This window comes from Scaptodrosophila lebanonensis, unplaced genomic scaffold (genome assembly GCF_003285725.1).
Source record: "Scaptodrosophila lebanonensis strain 11010-0011.00,11010-0021.00 unplaced genomic scaffold, SlebRS2 tig00000098-arrow-pilon, whole genome shotgun sequence".
In the NCBI taxonomy this organism is placed as follows: Eukaryota; Metazoa; Arthropoda; class Insecta; order Diptera; family Drosophilidae; genus Scaptodrosophila; species Scaptodrosophila lebanonensis.
The window spans coordinates 3,729,919-3,744,400 of NW_022060568.1; the positions used below are offsets into that span (position 1 = coordinate 3,729,919).

Sequence of the window (14,482 nt, forward strand, 5' to 3'; positions counted from 1 at the left end):
ATATTGTGCGATGTGGCAGCTCTGGTAAGTCCAGTTCTTTTTCTGAACTAATGTCTAGATTGAATAACAGTTGGACCAGTTTCCCTTCGAATGGAAAAACGGTCTCATGCCATATATAATTTTATTTCAGATTGCAGCACAGCATTTGCAAATAAATAAATAAATACATTTGCAAGTAAATTGGAGTTTATCATTATTTTCTGAGATTTTGCATTCCATTTAATCGTAATAAACATACATAAGTGGTGTCTGAGATGATTGCCTAGGTAATACGTTATATTCCACTTTTTGTTCAATTATATATATTTTTTTAAATTGAAATAAGTCTCTTTTTATTTGCCACGTCAATTTGATCCAGATCCACAAACATGACTCCAACGATGTGGCAACCACAACCCACTGGGTGGTGGTGGGTGTTGTGTCCAATAAGCAATTGCAAAGCTGCAAATCGGTTTGTCGATAGCTGCTGTTGCTATTAATAAATGAAGAAGACTAAATACATTTACTTGCTCGAAGAAAGCTTGTTTGGTTTAGCTTTTACTTTTGTTTTCATATCGCGCTAAACTGTCCAAATACTAGGTATATACATATATTCATATATTATTCACGTAAGTCTCAATATTTTTGGCCCACACGGTAATCATTCGGATAATTTAGTGGAAGGTGAAACACCTGTGGAAATTTATAACAAATAATTAATGCGTTCAGATAAGGAAATAAAAAAAAGCGTGGGAGTGAGCAGACGCCCAATTAGTATTCTCAATATATTGTGCATGCGAAATAGCAAAAACAACAGCAGCAGCAACAATATTGTCACTTCTGTACATCTGACTCTGACTTCACCTTGACTAAAGTGCACACGAGGTCGAGGCAATGGCAGTGCGAATTTGCAATCTGAGATGATAACAGTAACACAATAATAATATTATAGTATTTATGTACATACGTACTTGTGATTTCCCACAGCTCCCCTGCCAACAACAAACGGAAACAAACAAATGTTGAAACTACGTAATATTTTGGCCATCCCCAACAGCACCGGCCGCACCGTTATCCGGTTAGTGTTTTGGTTTTTGTTTTTGTTTACCTTTCATAGCCAAACAATTATATTTTTGCATTTTTTCAAATTGCATTTATTTATTTGCAGCACCATTACTGTTACTACTGGCTGCAATAATTCCGAATCATGGCTCTCAAAACTGAAGAAAGGGAAATTGGAGCAAACCAAGGAGCCGCACAGTCGCATGTTGAGCGATAAGGAAATAATATATGCACTACACACGCATAATGTACGTCCAGATTCGATGACTGAATATCTGAATAACTAGTGAGTGTCAATGAAAAAACGATTACTTCATCTTATTAAATTCGAATCTTCAAAAGAACAATTGAGCCCAAAGTCAGCTGAAGGGGCTCCTTTTCTTTATGTTCAAACGGTATTTAGTATAGCTTTAGACGGTGATATAGGTTCTATGAATTTTTCAAGAATATATGTATACGTATTTTTTAAATGTAATAATACACTTATAAAATATTGAATGAAATCGAAGAAACTTAAAAGTTCAGGTTAAATATTGAGTAAATATCAAATTTTTTACAGCAAAACATCTGTGGCTTTAATAAACGACAAAAAGGCGAACCTCTCCTGCAATTTGGTAGCATCATGGAACGTTCAAGTGGGTGATATGGACCAGTGTTTGCATTTATGGAAATACACGGGTGGCTTTGAGAAAATCGATCAAGCCAAAGAGGATCTTTGGAACGATCCCGAATATTTGGGTCTTATGAAGGAGCGTTCGAAGCTCTTACGCTCCAGACACTTGCAGTACCTGTTAGCATTCAGCTATTGGCCGCAAATCGAAAGCCGTAGCGGTAAAAATATTTATGAAATGCGGTAAGTCAAGCGGAAAACAAGATGTAAATATGAAAATAATAATAATTACTTCACACAGCTCCTACCGACTGACCCCCGGCACAATGATTGAATGGGGTAATAATTGGGCGCGTGCCATAAATTTCCGTAAGCACAATAATGAAGCATTTGCTGGCTTCTTCTCGCAGATCGGACGTCTGTATAATGTGCATCACATTTGGTGTAAGACAAGTTTGAAATAAAAGATGCACCGACAAATAAAATAATGAATCAATTTTGTAGGTTACAAGTCCCTCCAGGATCGTAAAGAAACCAGAGAAGCAGCATGGCGCTCACCCGGCTGGGACGAGTGCGTCGCCTATACAGTGCCTTTGATTCGGGAAATGCACTGCCGTGTCCTGGCGCCCACTGAATTCTCTCCTACACAATGAGAATGGGGAATGTTTTTTGTAACAATATATACATACATACATACAAGAATCATTGTAAAACGATACGAACGTTGAAAGAGAAAATACATATAAGTCTTTTTCACTGTTGAATAGTTGTAGACGTAAAGTTACAGATTTGTACCTATGTATATCTGCATTTGAATACAGTTAGTAAAGTTAATTAATTAATTTTAAATGCATTTTACTTGAAGCAATATTTGCGGGTCGCCTTATCCAATTGAATATAAACAAAACTAAACTGTCGTCGGTATGTACATACAGTATATGTGTTAAAAGAACCACAATATATATTGCATTTATTTGTGAAACAAGTACAAGTGTATATAAAAAATATATAAATGCCTGTACCACTTTGCAAATTAATATCAATCAAATATCCCATTTGTTTGGTTCGCGCAAATAACTCAAAAGTATTTTACTGACCGATAATTCTTCCACCAATTTACAAAAGTAGATATAATAGACAACATATTTTTTTAAAATACTCGACTTAATACATAAATTAAAGCCTATAAATGGTATGTCATTTTTCTATGCACACTTTTCCATTAAGCACATTAAACTAAAAGTCTCATCGTTCAATTTGTCTTTTTTTTTTGTTTAATGATCTATACATATTTATATTATAAAATTATTTTCGAATCGACGAGCTTGAGATCACTACTTTTTTTTTTTGGTTCACCAATTCAATTGCCGCACTAATTTGAATCATTTCAATGCCAATTGCTGGCATTAGTTTTAACACAGGATTGCAAAATAATAACAAGTAAAAAAGCTAAAGTCGGGTGTCCCGACTTTGAAATACTCTGTACATATGTTTACAATAATTATAGAAAATAAAAAAATTAAGAAAATAAAAAAAAAAAATTTGATCGATTTTACCTCTCTCGGTATTCGAACTCACGTAAAGGGTGTATAATTGCACATTTACATAACAATTGCGTCTGTGTGAGTGTATGTATGCCTATGCGCATCAATTCGTGTCTGTGTAAGCATTTTCGCAGTCAACCAAACAGCAACATCAACAACAGCCGCGGGCAGCGCTTGAGCAGCGCTGCAGCAGCGCTGCATCAGCAAATATATTTATGGCTATAACTTCTTGTTAAATCGGTCTATCATAATGAAATTTGGCATACGGACACATAATAACCAACTGGGGGTATTTCCAAAATTTTAGTTCGAAATTCCAAGAATTACGAGAGTTACGATTTGCGGGGTAGAGGGGGGAGGGAGGGGAATTCCAAAATATACATTTTCTGCGTATTCACATAAGGCATCTGGGACTAAAATTTGGTGTTCCTAGGTCTTATAGTCTCCGAGATATAGGCGATTATACGAATGGAAAATCGGGAAAACCCCCATAGGGGGGAAGTGGGGGGGAAAATCAAAAAAATAAAACAAACTCGTATAGAATACACACATAACGCATCTTTGTGCAAAATTTGGTGTCTCTATCTCTTATAGTCTCTGAGATCCAGGTGTTCATACGGACGGACAGACGGACAGACGGACAGACGGACAGACGGACAGACAGACAGACAGGGCTAGATCGACTCGTCTCGTCATGCTGATCAAGAATATATATACTTTGTGGGGTCTGCCACGCCTCCTTCTGCCTGTTACATTTTTCAGCTCCCGCAAACCTAATATACTCTTGTACATTTCATGTACAGAGTATAAAAATTACAATTAAGACTAAATTAATTACTATTGCCTTCGCAGCTAATACATAGTGAAGTATTCACTAAAACAAAATAATGGACTTTATATGTTTTCGTTTCAAAGCCTTGTGCTTTGAAATGATCTATAATTGTAATTATTGGTGGGAAAGTGCATACTTTAGTTCAGAAAAAGCTAAAGCACATTATTCTAGCTACGATTTATACATTCCTATACAATTTGTAATGTTTAAGTACTCGTATGTGAATACAAATCATTCGGGGATTATTATCATCATGTATTTTGGTTTTATATTAGGGAATTTAAACTGACAGCTTGTGTGTGCGTGTGTGGTTTTCTTTGTGACTTGTAAGTTCCTAATATATTTTCTGTGTAGATGAGATTTACAATTTTCTTCTTTTTTTGCGATATCGGAGCGATACGTTGAGCTGTGTTTGTTCTTGTTATAAAATATGAAATGTATGTATGTATGTATGTGTCTTTCGTGAGTTATTATTTTGAAGATTTTCTTTCCCATTTGTTTTTAATTGTTGGTCTGTTGGCGAACAGCTTTCAGGTGCTTCTTGCCTTGGAGGTGTCGTTGGAAAATCAAGTCTTGATCCATTAGTTTATTGCACACTTTACAATAATACGAACCTGATGGAGTGCGGTACATGGACAAATCCCCCTCAACCTTTGGATCAGTTATACTGACCGCTATGGACTCGGTCTTTTCTGCATCAGGATCAATGTTGACACTACGAAGTTTCTTCTTATGTTTGATGCCATCCAGATGCATTTGCATTTGGGATATCGATGTGACGCTTATATTGCAAATTCTACAGCATAAACTATCATCCAATGGGGCGGCGATGGGCGGACCATTCCCTGAAGCACTTCCCAATTCCGGCTTAATATCGTTTGTAACTTCAGAGCTGTCCGAATTTGGCAATGGATTGCTGGCAAATTTGACGCCAATGCCAAAACGTCCGTCGTTAGCAGTAATGGGCTCGATTTTTGGGTTAGTACGCACCCATTTCCCATCTGAGTTGTAGAAACCACTTCCTGAGGGCTTTCTACGCTTTTGCTCCACCAATTTATGCTTACGGCCGGAATAGTGCTGACGGGCATGTGACAACGACGTCAAGCTCAAATCACAGAGCTCACAGTGAAAAGCATTTGGTCCAGTAGCGCCCACCTTTACCAAGCGCTTTATAGCTGGAGAAGGCAAGCCCATATCTGTATAGTTCTTAGCGAGCCAGGCGCTAATATGACGATCATGTGCCTTGGACTCATAATGATCCTTGGCGTGCCTTATAGATGAAAGCTGCACTTTGCAAAGCTCGCAAGACAGTGGGTGGATTAACAGATTGAGCTCGTCTGGGTAACTCGCATCGCGCCCCGGAAACATTACAATATGTTTACCATCTTTGCTTTCGACAGTTTTTTCATCCAGTTTACGCTTGAGAGGGCGAGACGACGATGGTGGGCAGGCCATTTCATGTTTCCAGGGCGGTAGGAAACGTCTGAAGTTTCCCTGGAGACTACCAAAAGATGGATCAATGCCGGCACCAGCGGATGCGTTAACTAACTCCGTTGGCGAAGCTTCAGTTTGCCGGGATGCCGAAGTACTCAGCTGCACCGGTATGTTACCTGGAGCCGTTGCCTTCAAAAGTGGTATGTGATATTTGCCCAGGCAGTCGGAATTCATAATACTTTCCTTAGTCATCCATTTGCCAGCCTCCACGGCACGAACTGTAAATTCTAGGCGTGTAGTCGACGTAGTACCTGCTCCTGCACAAGGATTTTCTCAGCTGTCACAGTCACTCTGTGAAGTACGACTATTTCAATGTCACAAATAACAGCTGCGATATAATATCAAAAGTAACAGATCACAACGATGAACTACTGTGGTTACATTATTGATATTCCTGTAGATCCTCAATCGATTAATATACATTAATATGTATGTATATCAAGTCAAAATCAGTTAAAGGACCGTCCACTTTAAAATGTAGACAAATAAGATACAAGGCCGAAAGAAAGCATTCGTTTGATTTCGCATTTACGACAAGACTGCAGAATCTGAATGGAGCAACTATCTACTACAATCCATTACTAATCTAAATAAACTGCAGCTGCCATTATCTTAGGACATCTATGTTAATATATTTATCAATATAATTTAATCTGAAGAAGGTGATTAAATAAATTATGAAGTATGGAATCATAACTAAAAAGGTATCGCATCGATTATTTGTTTAAAATGTAGTCACATTTATGTGAATACAATACGTAATGTGTGAACTGTAATGCTAGTAACATATTAATTCTTATGTGTTATTTTTGCATTTCCACATAATTCTGCACATAATTCTGCACATTTCTGCTCCTTACCACTGCTTTAAAATACTCGTTATAAAGTCCCAATTGAAAAAATATCGTTCATCGCTAAACTTGAACTTTTCGATAGCTAATGTCGAAACAGTTTCAGCATCAGTAAAAAATTGGTCGAACAATATTAGGCAAATCTATACTAAAAACATTTTTTTTTGTTGTGTTTATTGAAAGTGAAGTAATTCTTTCTGCGCGATTTCGCTTGTATTCTTCTTGTGGTGTTCAAATTTCAAGGTTTACTTTTGGTAGCCGCGTCCGCCATCACCAACGCAGAGACTAACTCGAAAACGCCGGGGTTTATTTCTGTCAGAAAAAACCGCATTCGGATACATATTTATATTGCAGAGCTCGCTTTTTTAATACAAAATGTCGGAGGAAAAGAAGGTAACTTATCAATGTGTTAAAATAGCTGTTTATGTTGCATAGTTATGTATATGCTACTATGCGGCATTATATATACAAAGCGGCCGGCGTAAAATGACGCCCGAGAGACGCTGCAGCTACAAATACGCACCATTAATAAAACCCTTTGTCTATAAATTAAAATTACCATTTCTACGAGATTTTTTGTTGTTAGAATCAAGAATTTTTTTTATATACAATAACAGGCCGAGACTGAGCACATTAACTTAAAGGTTTTGGGCCAGGACAACGCTGTTGTCCAGTTCAAGATCAAGAAGCACACTCCCTTGCGCAAGCTTATGAACGCCTATTGCGACCGTGCAGTAAGTTTTTCCCACATACATACATATATAAAAACAAAGCATAATAATAAATACATGTTTATTCTTAGGGATTGTCAATGCAAGTAGTTCGTTTCCGATTTGATGGGCAGCCAATCAATGAGAACGACACTCCTACATCACTGGAGATGGAAGAAGGAGACACAATTGAAGTTTATCAGCAGCAAACTGGTGGCGACATGGGAAATTCGTCTCAGAATGCCTGACTCTCTAAACATAAACATTTAAGAATTTAAAACCATATTTAATTGCAACTATACCAATGCGTCGTAAAATAATTCAGATTTAGTGCTGCCTTCTAAAATGTAGCAAGTGGGTAACGGTAAATTATCGTGAATTCTAAATTAACAAGCAAGTTGGTCAGTCCATTAAAAATTTTTATTTCAATAAATCACAAATTTATAAAGTCCATGTAACAACTTCACATTAAATATAAATATGTTCTAAATGTACAAACAGTAATTAAACATCTGTATTAACATAAAGTCAACCATTAAACTATCTCTGTTTACTGCTTAAAATACAAATAGAATTTGGAAACTAATGCTATGACGTTGATTGCATCTCAAATAAATACGTAGATCTCTTAATGTTGGTCATAATTCGCGAATCATAATCAGTTGCTTTTGGTAACATCGTACTTACTGCTATAAAGTTAGTAAATTTATCGAATTATATGAAATCTTTAGGCAGTTAGCTCCAAACTTCTTCACTTTCAAGAGTATTTATTGCAGTTATGAACAGTTTTATGAATAAATTTTATAAAAATAAAGTGTATTTTCAGTTTTAATCTCTAAGCAACAATCCCTCTAAATTTATATCATCATTGACATCGTCATTAACCGAAAAATTAAATTTAAATGCAGGCTCCTTATTTTCGTTTACCGGGATACTTATTGTTTTTGCAGATGACGTATTCGTAGTAGTTTCTACACCATTGCTATCCGCTAAATCAAAGTTGAATCGAAAATCTTTGCCAGACTTTAATAACGCAGACTTTTTTACAAAGCTTGATTTTATATCAGTACTTGATGCTGGTGTAAATTTGATCTGTTTGGAAGCTGTAAATGTCATAATATTTAGTAAAAATTATCTGTTATAAATGCAGTTCTCGCTCACCTAACAACATTTTCTTTTCCTCCTGTTGCATTTTTAAGCGGTAATCACCCAAGGCGAGTTTCATAACTTGTCTCTTCTTTATTAGTGGTGCAGTTTGACTCATCAGTATTTTTAAGTTCTTGGCTGTGTCTTCAGCTGAGGATCATATCATACAAGTATATGGGTTTTGTACATACTTGAAAACAAAGAATACATCTAATAATAATCAACTTACCAACTTTTTGGCTTAACTTTCCACTGTCTAGTGCTGTTCTTAATTGTTGAACGCACCAACAGAGCTCCAGCTCAAACTGGACATCGTTATCACCATCAAATGTAGTCTTTTTAGGTGCTGCCAAAATTGGAGCTGGTTTGCTTGTGGACTTGGCACATTTTTTTCTGTTCATCTTAAAGCGGCTGTGAAATGGTGTTAAAATCATAACAGTGTAAAAAGATTTGATTTGAATGAACAATAAGTAGCTTACTCATATAATGGTTCAAAAAGAGACAGTAATGACCCAGTATATAACTATTTCAAAATCAAAAAATACATACAACCAAACAACACGATGTTACTGCAACAAACGACAGGCGCCTTTATAAACATATGATACTGGTCTTCTTCTTTATGAGCCAATCACTGTAACACTCAAAAAAATTGCAGGGGCCGTAGTGCTGGCAAACGAACCACTATTGTGATGAAGGTAAATTTATAAACGCCTAATTTTGAATTTATAACTATATATATATATACTATATATTATATATCATTCCCATTTCTAGTAAAATCGTATACATTTTTTTATATTTTAAGTGGCAACAAAAGACAGACGACCAGTTTAGTGCTGGAAAATTTCACCACACTATGATGGCCACTTTTTTCACATGCAACTCTGTGGATGTCAAAGCATACTCGTGCTTCCGCTTTGTGCTCTGTTCTGTGTTTCCTTCTTTTTGATATCGCCCGTCGACGAAGGTGGGTGTGCTTCACTAGTGTGCATTTTCTAAATTTGTGATTGCACAATATTTATGGTTATTTACATATTAATAAAAATGATGTTCATTAGTTTATTTTAGCACAACAGTTAAAATGGTTGCTGTAAAGAAACAGGTAAGATTGTGAACACTAATTTGCGTTTGTTAGAACATTGTCTATAATTTTGGTACTACTTGCTCGTACAATTTTAGAAAAAGGCTTTGGAGAGCACCAATGCGCGTCTGGCGCTGGTGATGAAATCTGGCAAATACTGCTTGGGTTACAAACAAACATTGAAGACGTTGCGCCAAGGCAAGGCTAAACTGGTCCTCATCGCCAGCAACACGCCTGCTTTGAGGTGAGAGAGTACGCAGCATCGCACACTTATGGCTAGAAATATTACTACAAAGAAGTAGATTTCCACTAAAACCCAAGTATTAACAGTAAATGGCTGTTGTTGTTGGAACCATATGGAGTCTTGCTTTATGCTGACTGAGAAATATGCGATTCCAAACAAATTTAAATTGTTGGAAACTATGGAGTAGTACTCGTATAACAGTTCTCTATGCAAAGTTGCAACAGCTACAGCGAACATAAGGCATAAGGCAATGCTCCAAATGGTCCCAGTAATGACAGACGCCTTTGAATGAATGGGGTAAGGTGCAACTCTTTTTCTCTGTACCAATAAATGTAATTGCTATGATGATTTTACAATCCGATGTGCTATGACGAATATATTTATAATTACTAGAGACTCTTTCTGATCAGGCAATTATGTTAATTTTGTCATTGCTGTGACAACTGAGCTCCATATAACCGAATATTTTTCACGATCTTGCAGGAAGTCTGAGATTGAGTACTACGCCATGTTGGCCAAGACCGAAGTGCAGCACTACAGTGGCACCAACATCGAGCTGGGCACCGCATGCGGTAAATACTTCCGAGTGTGCACGATGTCGATTACCGATCCCGGAGATTCGGATATCATCCGCTCATTGCCAGACAACTAAATATTTGAAGGGCTTTTTTTAAAAAAATTAACATTGTAAGAAATGTCCAACTAGGATTTAGTGGCGAATAAAAGTTTTACCATTAAATGACTTATGTGTTGCCATTTAAATTTACTTAAGACTGATTTCTATGGGTACTTGCATACATTGTATATTGCGATTGACTTATATACATTTTTGGGGTGTGCTAGTTAGGGTGAACACAGATTATAATAATCTGTCTTCACATTTTGTTTGTATGCTGACCCCGTATCACATTGGTGTGTCTTAAAAATGTACCGCGTAGGCGGCGGTAAGATAAAAATCAGATTGTCAATTCTAAAGCTATTGTATTTTTAGTCTGCCTTAACAATAATAAACAATCGGGACGTCGTTTGTTGCAGTCGGTTACTTACTAAAAAATTGTTTTGCGATTGTCATACCTTATTTCCCGTCAGGCGTATGTAAATATCTATGTATGAACATACTTCTGAAAATTGAGCTGCAATGATAAAATATACAAGGCACAATTGTTTTGAATAATACGATAATTTTTATTCTATTAAAGGTAATATGAAAAAATACTCAATATGGAAGTTATTATTTACGTTACGTAATACATGTATGTTACATTATATAAACTCGATTCTTATGTACACACGCTTAAGTTTTGAATTGATTGAATATTCATGTACTATATATATATATGCATGTATGTATATATAACAGTTTTTTTTTCAATATATATGTATGTATATACATTTTTATTATTGTTTTTATTGTTTCACTGATATGCATTTTTTATTTAAGAGTTATTCTTTTATTGTGTTCGTTTTAGAAAGTATGTGTATAGTCAATGTTGAAAACAATATTTCGATACAGTTTGCACGCCCTTATGTACCACATACCATACATAGTAATGATCATATATATATCACATAGTACATACATACACATACCAAGCGTTAAAAAATGTACTACATAAATCGCTCTGATAGACGAGCATACATATGCATGTATGTATAACCTTAGTTTTGAAGTATTGGCCATTAAGTATAGTATACGATTATAATACGTTGATACGAAGCCTGAAAATCGTGTTTTGGATTACTACAAGTACAGGAATTACGCCTCAAAACTGGGATCATATCATGCTAGTTTTAGGAGATTTAGATAAATTTCAATACCGATTTGCGAGCTTCGTATGTCGTATGTTTATCATAGTGTTAAGTTTATAGCCTATAATACATACATTCGTGATTTTGGACATTTAATAAGTTTTAATATTTATATTGAAAGAAGCAACTAAGCTTCTTCAAAATATTGTGAAACAAACTTAACAGATTCGATTTCTTGGTACATAAGTTGCGCAATAAACATGTACGTGCATGTATGTACAAACACATTTAGATAAATTTTGATTTTTATTGGTTGCTTTTCAAGGATATCAAAAAATTGCAAACCCACATACGCACACATTTCAAGTTTTCCTTTAACGTCTTTTTTGTTTTGTTTTTGGTTTAAACACACATTCAGATTTTGAAAAAAGGATACAAATTCAATAGGCTTATCTATATAAATGTATAAAAATTACAAGCATGAATTCTCGTCTAACTACTTAACCGATTTTTTAATATGTACATACATCTATGTACATTATATTTACTATATGTATATTTTTGGTATCCATTTATGAATTTACGGAAATTTTGTTTTGCACATGAGGATCTGTAACTTCTCTGTATTGTGTTTATTATTATTTGTTATTTTTTTTTTGTTACTACTTTGCAGATATCTGACTGCGTTTTATACACACATGCATATACATACATACATATGTACATATTGTTAGTGTGTGTGTGTATGTACGCGCGTGTGTGTGCGGTTGGGTTAGAGTAATTACATACATACGTTCTTATTACTGAAATGAGCAATTTTTCTATGCTGTCGTTGGTGTTTTTTATTTTAAATGTATTTAAGTTGTTATTTTAAAATCAGATTTGGTATCTTTGCTTGTTTCCTTTTTTATTTCTGTTTTATGTTCAAACAGTCATAACGTTTTTAATCTTCGCACTGATCTGTAGATATATGTACATACATACATACAATAGTTTCTTGTTTTCAGTTTAAATATTCGCTTTATATAAAAATACATACACGTAATGTATATATGTATATTTGTTAATTTATTTGTGTTGTGTTTTTATTTGTATTTTTTAAATTACTTGCTATGCGCCATTAACAAACATTTGTTAGTTATGCTTATGCGCCCGGGGGGTTTTCTAAGTGGTTGGTTGGAAAACAAACGTACATAAATACACTTGCTAATTACATACATACTTATTATTATGCATTGCATTTCACGGAGCTGTGCAACTGCATTGTTGCTGTCTCTGTCTAAATTGGCGTGTCTCTCTCTCTCTGTCTGTCTTATTCATGGTTAACCTGTCTCTGTCTCCTGTCTGGTATCACAATGCTTCTTTCCCCTTTTGCTCTCTCTCTCTCTCTCTTGTTGCTTTTGTTTCGTGACATTTGAAAAGTGTTATTATCGGCATTGCATCGGCCTTCAAATATTCATAAGCATGTACAACATATCCCCTACACATACAACATATACCTATGTATATAGTATATTAAACAAATACAGATGTACAATTTTTTGTTTTGAGAAATTGTAGTAATTATATAAAAGTACAAAATGTTGCTTGTTTGTTTACTTTCTTTTCTTATGGTTTTGTTACTATTCAAGTGTTATTTTTTGTATTATGCATTGTCTAAATTGTCCCTCTAAATGTTTTTTCTTTTGTTGTTTATTTTGTTTTTTATTCTCGTATATCGTGAATGCGTATTGTATGTAGGTACATATGCACTACTTGCTTAAAAACATAAGGTGACTTTGGATGTTTTTTAAGATTTGTTGCTACACAACATTATGATAATTAAAATAGGTTGTTAACCAAATGAATAAATGAAAAATATAGATGCATTCATATATGCACATACATATGTATGTATAGTGTCCACATTTAAGGTATTGTCGAGAATATAATTTATCGTGGAAATTAAATGCTGAGAAAACCGCAACTTCTTGAGTTTTTGACATTTTGGCATCAGTTTGTATAGCAAGTGGATGTATGGAAAGTCACCTTACATTTTCATAAGAGCAGTTTAATTAGAAGCTTGTTTAAGGTACATAAATGTTTCATTAAATTTTCATTTTCAGTGGTAACTTTAGATATACACACGTAATGTGTAGGTACATACACATACAAATATATGATACATATGGTATAAGTTGAGTATTTGAAGCTACAACATAAATTCTGATTAATTGCGAACAAAGAACACTTTTGCTATAATTCTTTATGTTGCAGCTTAAAATTAAAGTAACGCTGTCCACTTTTTAAGCCATGGGTGGGGAGAGAGGTCGGGTTTTAGCTTACAAATGATCGAGCGAACAAGAATTAAATGTAATATCTTTGCAGTTTGCTCTAAAAAGCTATTCTTATACTTAAGCTTAAGTATTCGCATCTGTTTTGCTCAAGTTGTGAAGACAAATTTTGACTGTATATATAAATTATAATAGTCCACATATATGGATATGTAGTACATATATAATAATTTTGTAGCGAAAAGGGACTTCGTGTGTGCATAGGCTATGCTAACTCGTAAATAAAAATGCTCATTTGATTTACTTTTTGGAAATTGAAGTAAACATTTATATATAGTACAATGATAAATACATGTGTGGACATGTATATATGTATTTTACGTAAGCTCGTATAAAAAGTATAAAATTGTATTTCCTTTACTCGTTTTATAAAAATTGCAATATTCATATAAAAATAGATGTACATATTGAAAACTAAAATAATAAGAAGAAATTAAAACGAAACTAAAACGAATCGTAGCATGACTTGAAAATACAAAACAATATTTTATTTACTTCGGCGTGCCGAAGTGTGCATACCCTATCTCCATTTCAAATTACAGATTTTCCTAAAATCTGATGATATAATATATTTACTGATATTAACATGCAGCTTCATTGTTTAATCGTGATTTGTAGGAAAAATTTAATATACGATAATCATTAAAAAGATAATGTTATATTCATTGACTAAGTTTAACGCTGAAAATGAACATTTTTAAGGAATTCTAGAGAATAGTTACAATGCACCATTTATTGGAGATATCACATCTCTTTTCTATAATTAATCCCTCACTTCCTCAGTTCGACAATAAAGAAAAAGGAAAAGAACTGCACACAGAGACTCTTATTTTGAAAGTATCTT

General features: G+C 34.5%; 5 protein-coding genes across 9 annotated transcripts; 3 read left to right on the forward strand and 2 right to left on the reverse strand.

Annotated features, from left to right (window-relative positions):
- The first annotated feature begins 446 nt into the window (after positions 1-446).
- Positions 447-2,494, forward strand: LOC115627849 (protein NipSnap). 2 transcript variants are annotated; one of them, XM_030523708.1, is made up of 6 exons: positions 447-579; positions 967-1,057; positions 1,148-1,327; positions 1,601-1,894; positions 1,953-2,095; positions 2,156-2,494. In XM_030523708.1, exons 2-6 carry the CDS (start codon positions 999-1,001, stop codon positions 2,302-2,304), a joined length of 825 nt encoding a protein of 274 aa, XP_030379568.1. In that variant the 5' UTR covers positions 447-579; positions 967-998; the 3' UTR covers positions 2,305-2,494. The 2 variants fall into 2 exon arrangements, with proteins under 2 accessions (XP_030379568.1, XP_030379569.1); XM_030523709.1 differs by having other exon boundaries at positions 506-608.
- Positions 2,495-4,261: 1,767 nt separating this feature from the next.
- On the reverse strand, positions 4,262-5,803 carry LOC115627838 (zinc finger matrin-type protein 3). 2 transcript variants are annotated; one of them, XM_030523684.1, is made up of 2 exons: positions 4,642-5,803; positions 4,262-4,572 (listed from the first exon to the last, which is right to left on the reverse strand). In XM_030523684.1, the coding sequence occupies exons 1-2, from the start codon at positions 5,711-5,713 to the stop codon at positions 4,529-4,531; spliced, it is 1,116 nt and encodes a 371-aa protein (XP_030379544.1). In that variant the 5' UTR covers positions 5,714-5,803; the 3' UTR covers positions 4,262-4,528. The 2 variants fall into 2 exon arrangements, with proteins under 2 accessions (XP_030379544.1, XP_030379543.1); XM_030523683.1 differs by having other exon boundaries at positions 4,262-5,803.
- A 699-nt stretch (positions 5,804-6,502) lies between these two features.
- On the forward strand, positions 6,503-7,614 carry LOC115627767 (small ubiquitin-related modifier 3-like). Its single transcript, XM_030523563.1, has 3 exons — positions 6,503-6,765; positions 6,990-7,106; positions 7,175-7,614. Exons 1-3 carry the CDS (start codon positions 6,748-6,750, stop codon positions 7,328-7,330), a joined length of 291 nt encoding a protein of 96 aa, XP_030379423.1. The 5' UTR covers positions 6,503-6,747; the 3' UTR covers positions 7,331-7,614.
- Positions 7,615-7,617: 3 nt separating this feature from the next.
- LOC115627765 (UPF0488 protein CG14286) lies at positions 7,618-8,898 on the reverse strand. 2 transcript variants are annotated; one of them, XM_030523560.1, is made up of 4 exons: positions 8,778-8,898; positions 8,458-8,639; positions 8,244-8,378; positions 7,618-8,185 (listed from the first exon to the last, which is right to left on the reverse strand). In XM_030523560.1, the coding sequence occupies exons 2-4, from the start codon at positions 8,627-8,629 to the stop codon at positions 7,911-7,913; spliced, it is 582 nt and encodes a 193-aa protein (XP_030379420.1). In that variant the 5' UTR covers positions 8,630-8,639; positions 8,778-8,898; the 3' UTR covers positions 7,618-7,910. The 2 variants fall into 2 exon arrangements, with proteins under 2 accessions (XP_030379420.1, XP_030379419.1); XM_030523559.1 differs by having other exon boundaries at positions 8,708-8,859.
- A 391-nt stretch (positions 8,899-9,289) lies between these two features.
- LOC115627766 (60S ribosomal protein L30) lies at positions 9,290-10,300 on the forward strand. 2 transcript variants are annotated; one of them, XM_030523561.1, is made up of 3 exons: positions 9,290-9,333; positions 9,411-9,556; positions 10,040-10,300. In XM_030523561.1, the coding sequence occupies exons 1-3, from the start codon at positions 9,313-9,315 to the stop codon at positions 10,206-10,208; spliced, it is 336 nt and encodes a 111-aa protein (XP_030379421.1). In that variant the 5' UTR covers positions 9,290-9,312; the 3' UTR covers positions 10,209-10,300. The 2 variants fall into 2 exon arrangements, with proteins under 2 accessions (XP_030379421.1, XP_030379422.1); XM_030523562.1 differs by lacking the exons at positions 9,290-9,333; positions 9,411-9,556 and adding an exon at positions 9,677-9,853.
- Positions 10,301-14,482: the final 4,182 nt, after the last annotated feature.

What these genes read in the sequence shown, in the direction of transcription:
- LOC115627849 (XM_030523708.1), top strand. Translation starts at nt 999, where the DNA reads ATGTTGAAACTACGTAATATTTTGGCCATCCCCAACAGCACCGGCCGC. An exon ending in ACTGAATATCTGAATAACTA is followed by an intron (nt 1,328 to 1,600) that starts GTGAGTGTCAAT and finishes AATTTTTTACAG; the next exon opens with CAAAACATCTGTGGCTTTAA. An exon ending in TAATGTGCATCACATTTGGT is followed by an intron (nt 2,096 to 2,155) that starts GTAAGACAAGTT and finishes TCAATTTTGTAG; the next exon opens with GTTACAAGTCCCTCCAGGAT.
- LOC115627765 (XM_030523560.1), bottom strand. Translation starts at nt 8,629, where the DNA reads ATGAACAGAAAAAAATGTGCCAAGTCCACAAGCAAACCAGCTCCAATT. An exon ending in AAAGTTAAGCCAAAAAGTTG is followed by an intron (nt 8,379 to 8,457) that starts GTAAGTTGATTA and finishes TATGATCCTCAG; the next exon opens with CTGAAGACACAGCCAAGAAC. An exon ending in GGAAAAGAAAATGTTGTTAG is followed by an intron (nt 8,186 to 8,243) that starts GTGAGCGAGAAC and finishes TGACATTTACAG; the next exon opens with CTTCCAAACAGATCAAATTT.
- LOC115627767 (XM_030523563.1), top strand. An exon ending in ACGCCTATTGCGACCGTGCA is followed by an intron (nt 7,107 to 7,174) that starts GTAAGTTTTTCC and finishes GTTTATTCTTAG; the next exon opens with GGATTGTCAATGCAAGTAGT.
- LOC115627766 (XM_030523561.1), top strand. Translation starts at nt 9,313, where the DNA reads ATGGTTGCTGTAAAGAAACAG. An exon ending in TGGTTGCTGTAAAGAAACAG is followed by an intron (nt 9,334 to 9,410) that starts GTAAGATTGTGA and finishes GTACAATTTTAG; the next exon opens with AAAAAGGCTTTGGAGAGCAC. An exon ending in AGCAACACGCCTGCTTTGAG is followed by an intron (nt 9,557 to 10,039) that starts GTGAGAGAGTAC and finishes ACGATCTTGCAG; the next exon opens with GAAGTCTGAGATTGAGTACT.
- LOC115627838 (XM_030523683.1), bottom strand. Translation starts at nt 5,713, where the DNA reads ATGACTAAGGAAAGTATTATGAATTCCGACTGCCTGGGCAAATATCAC.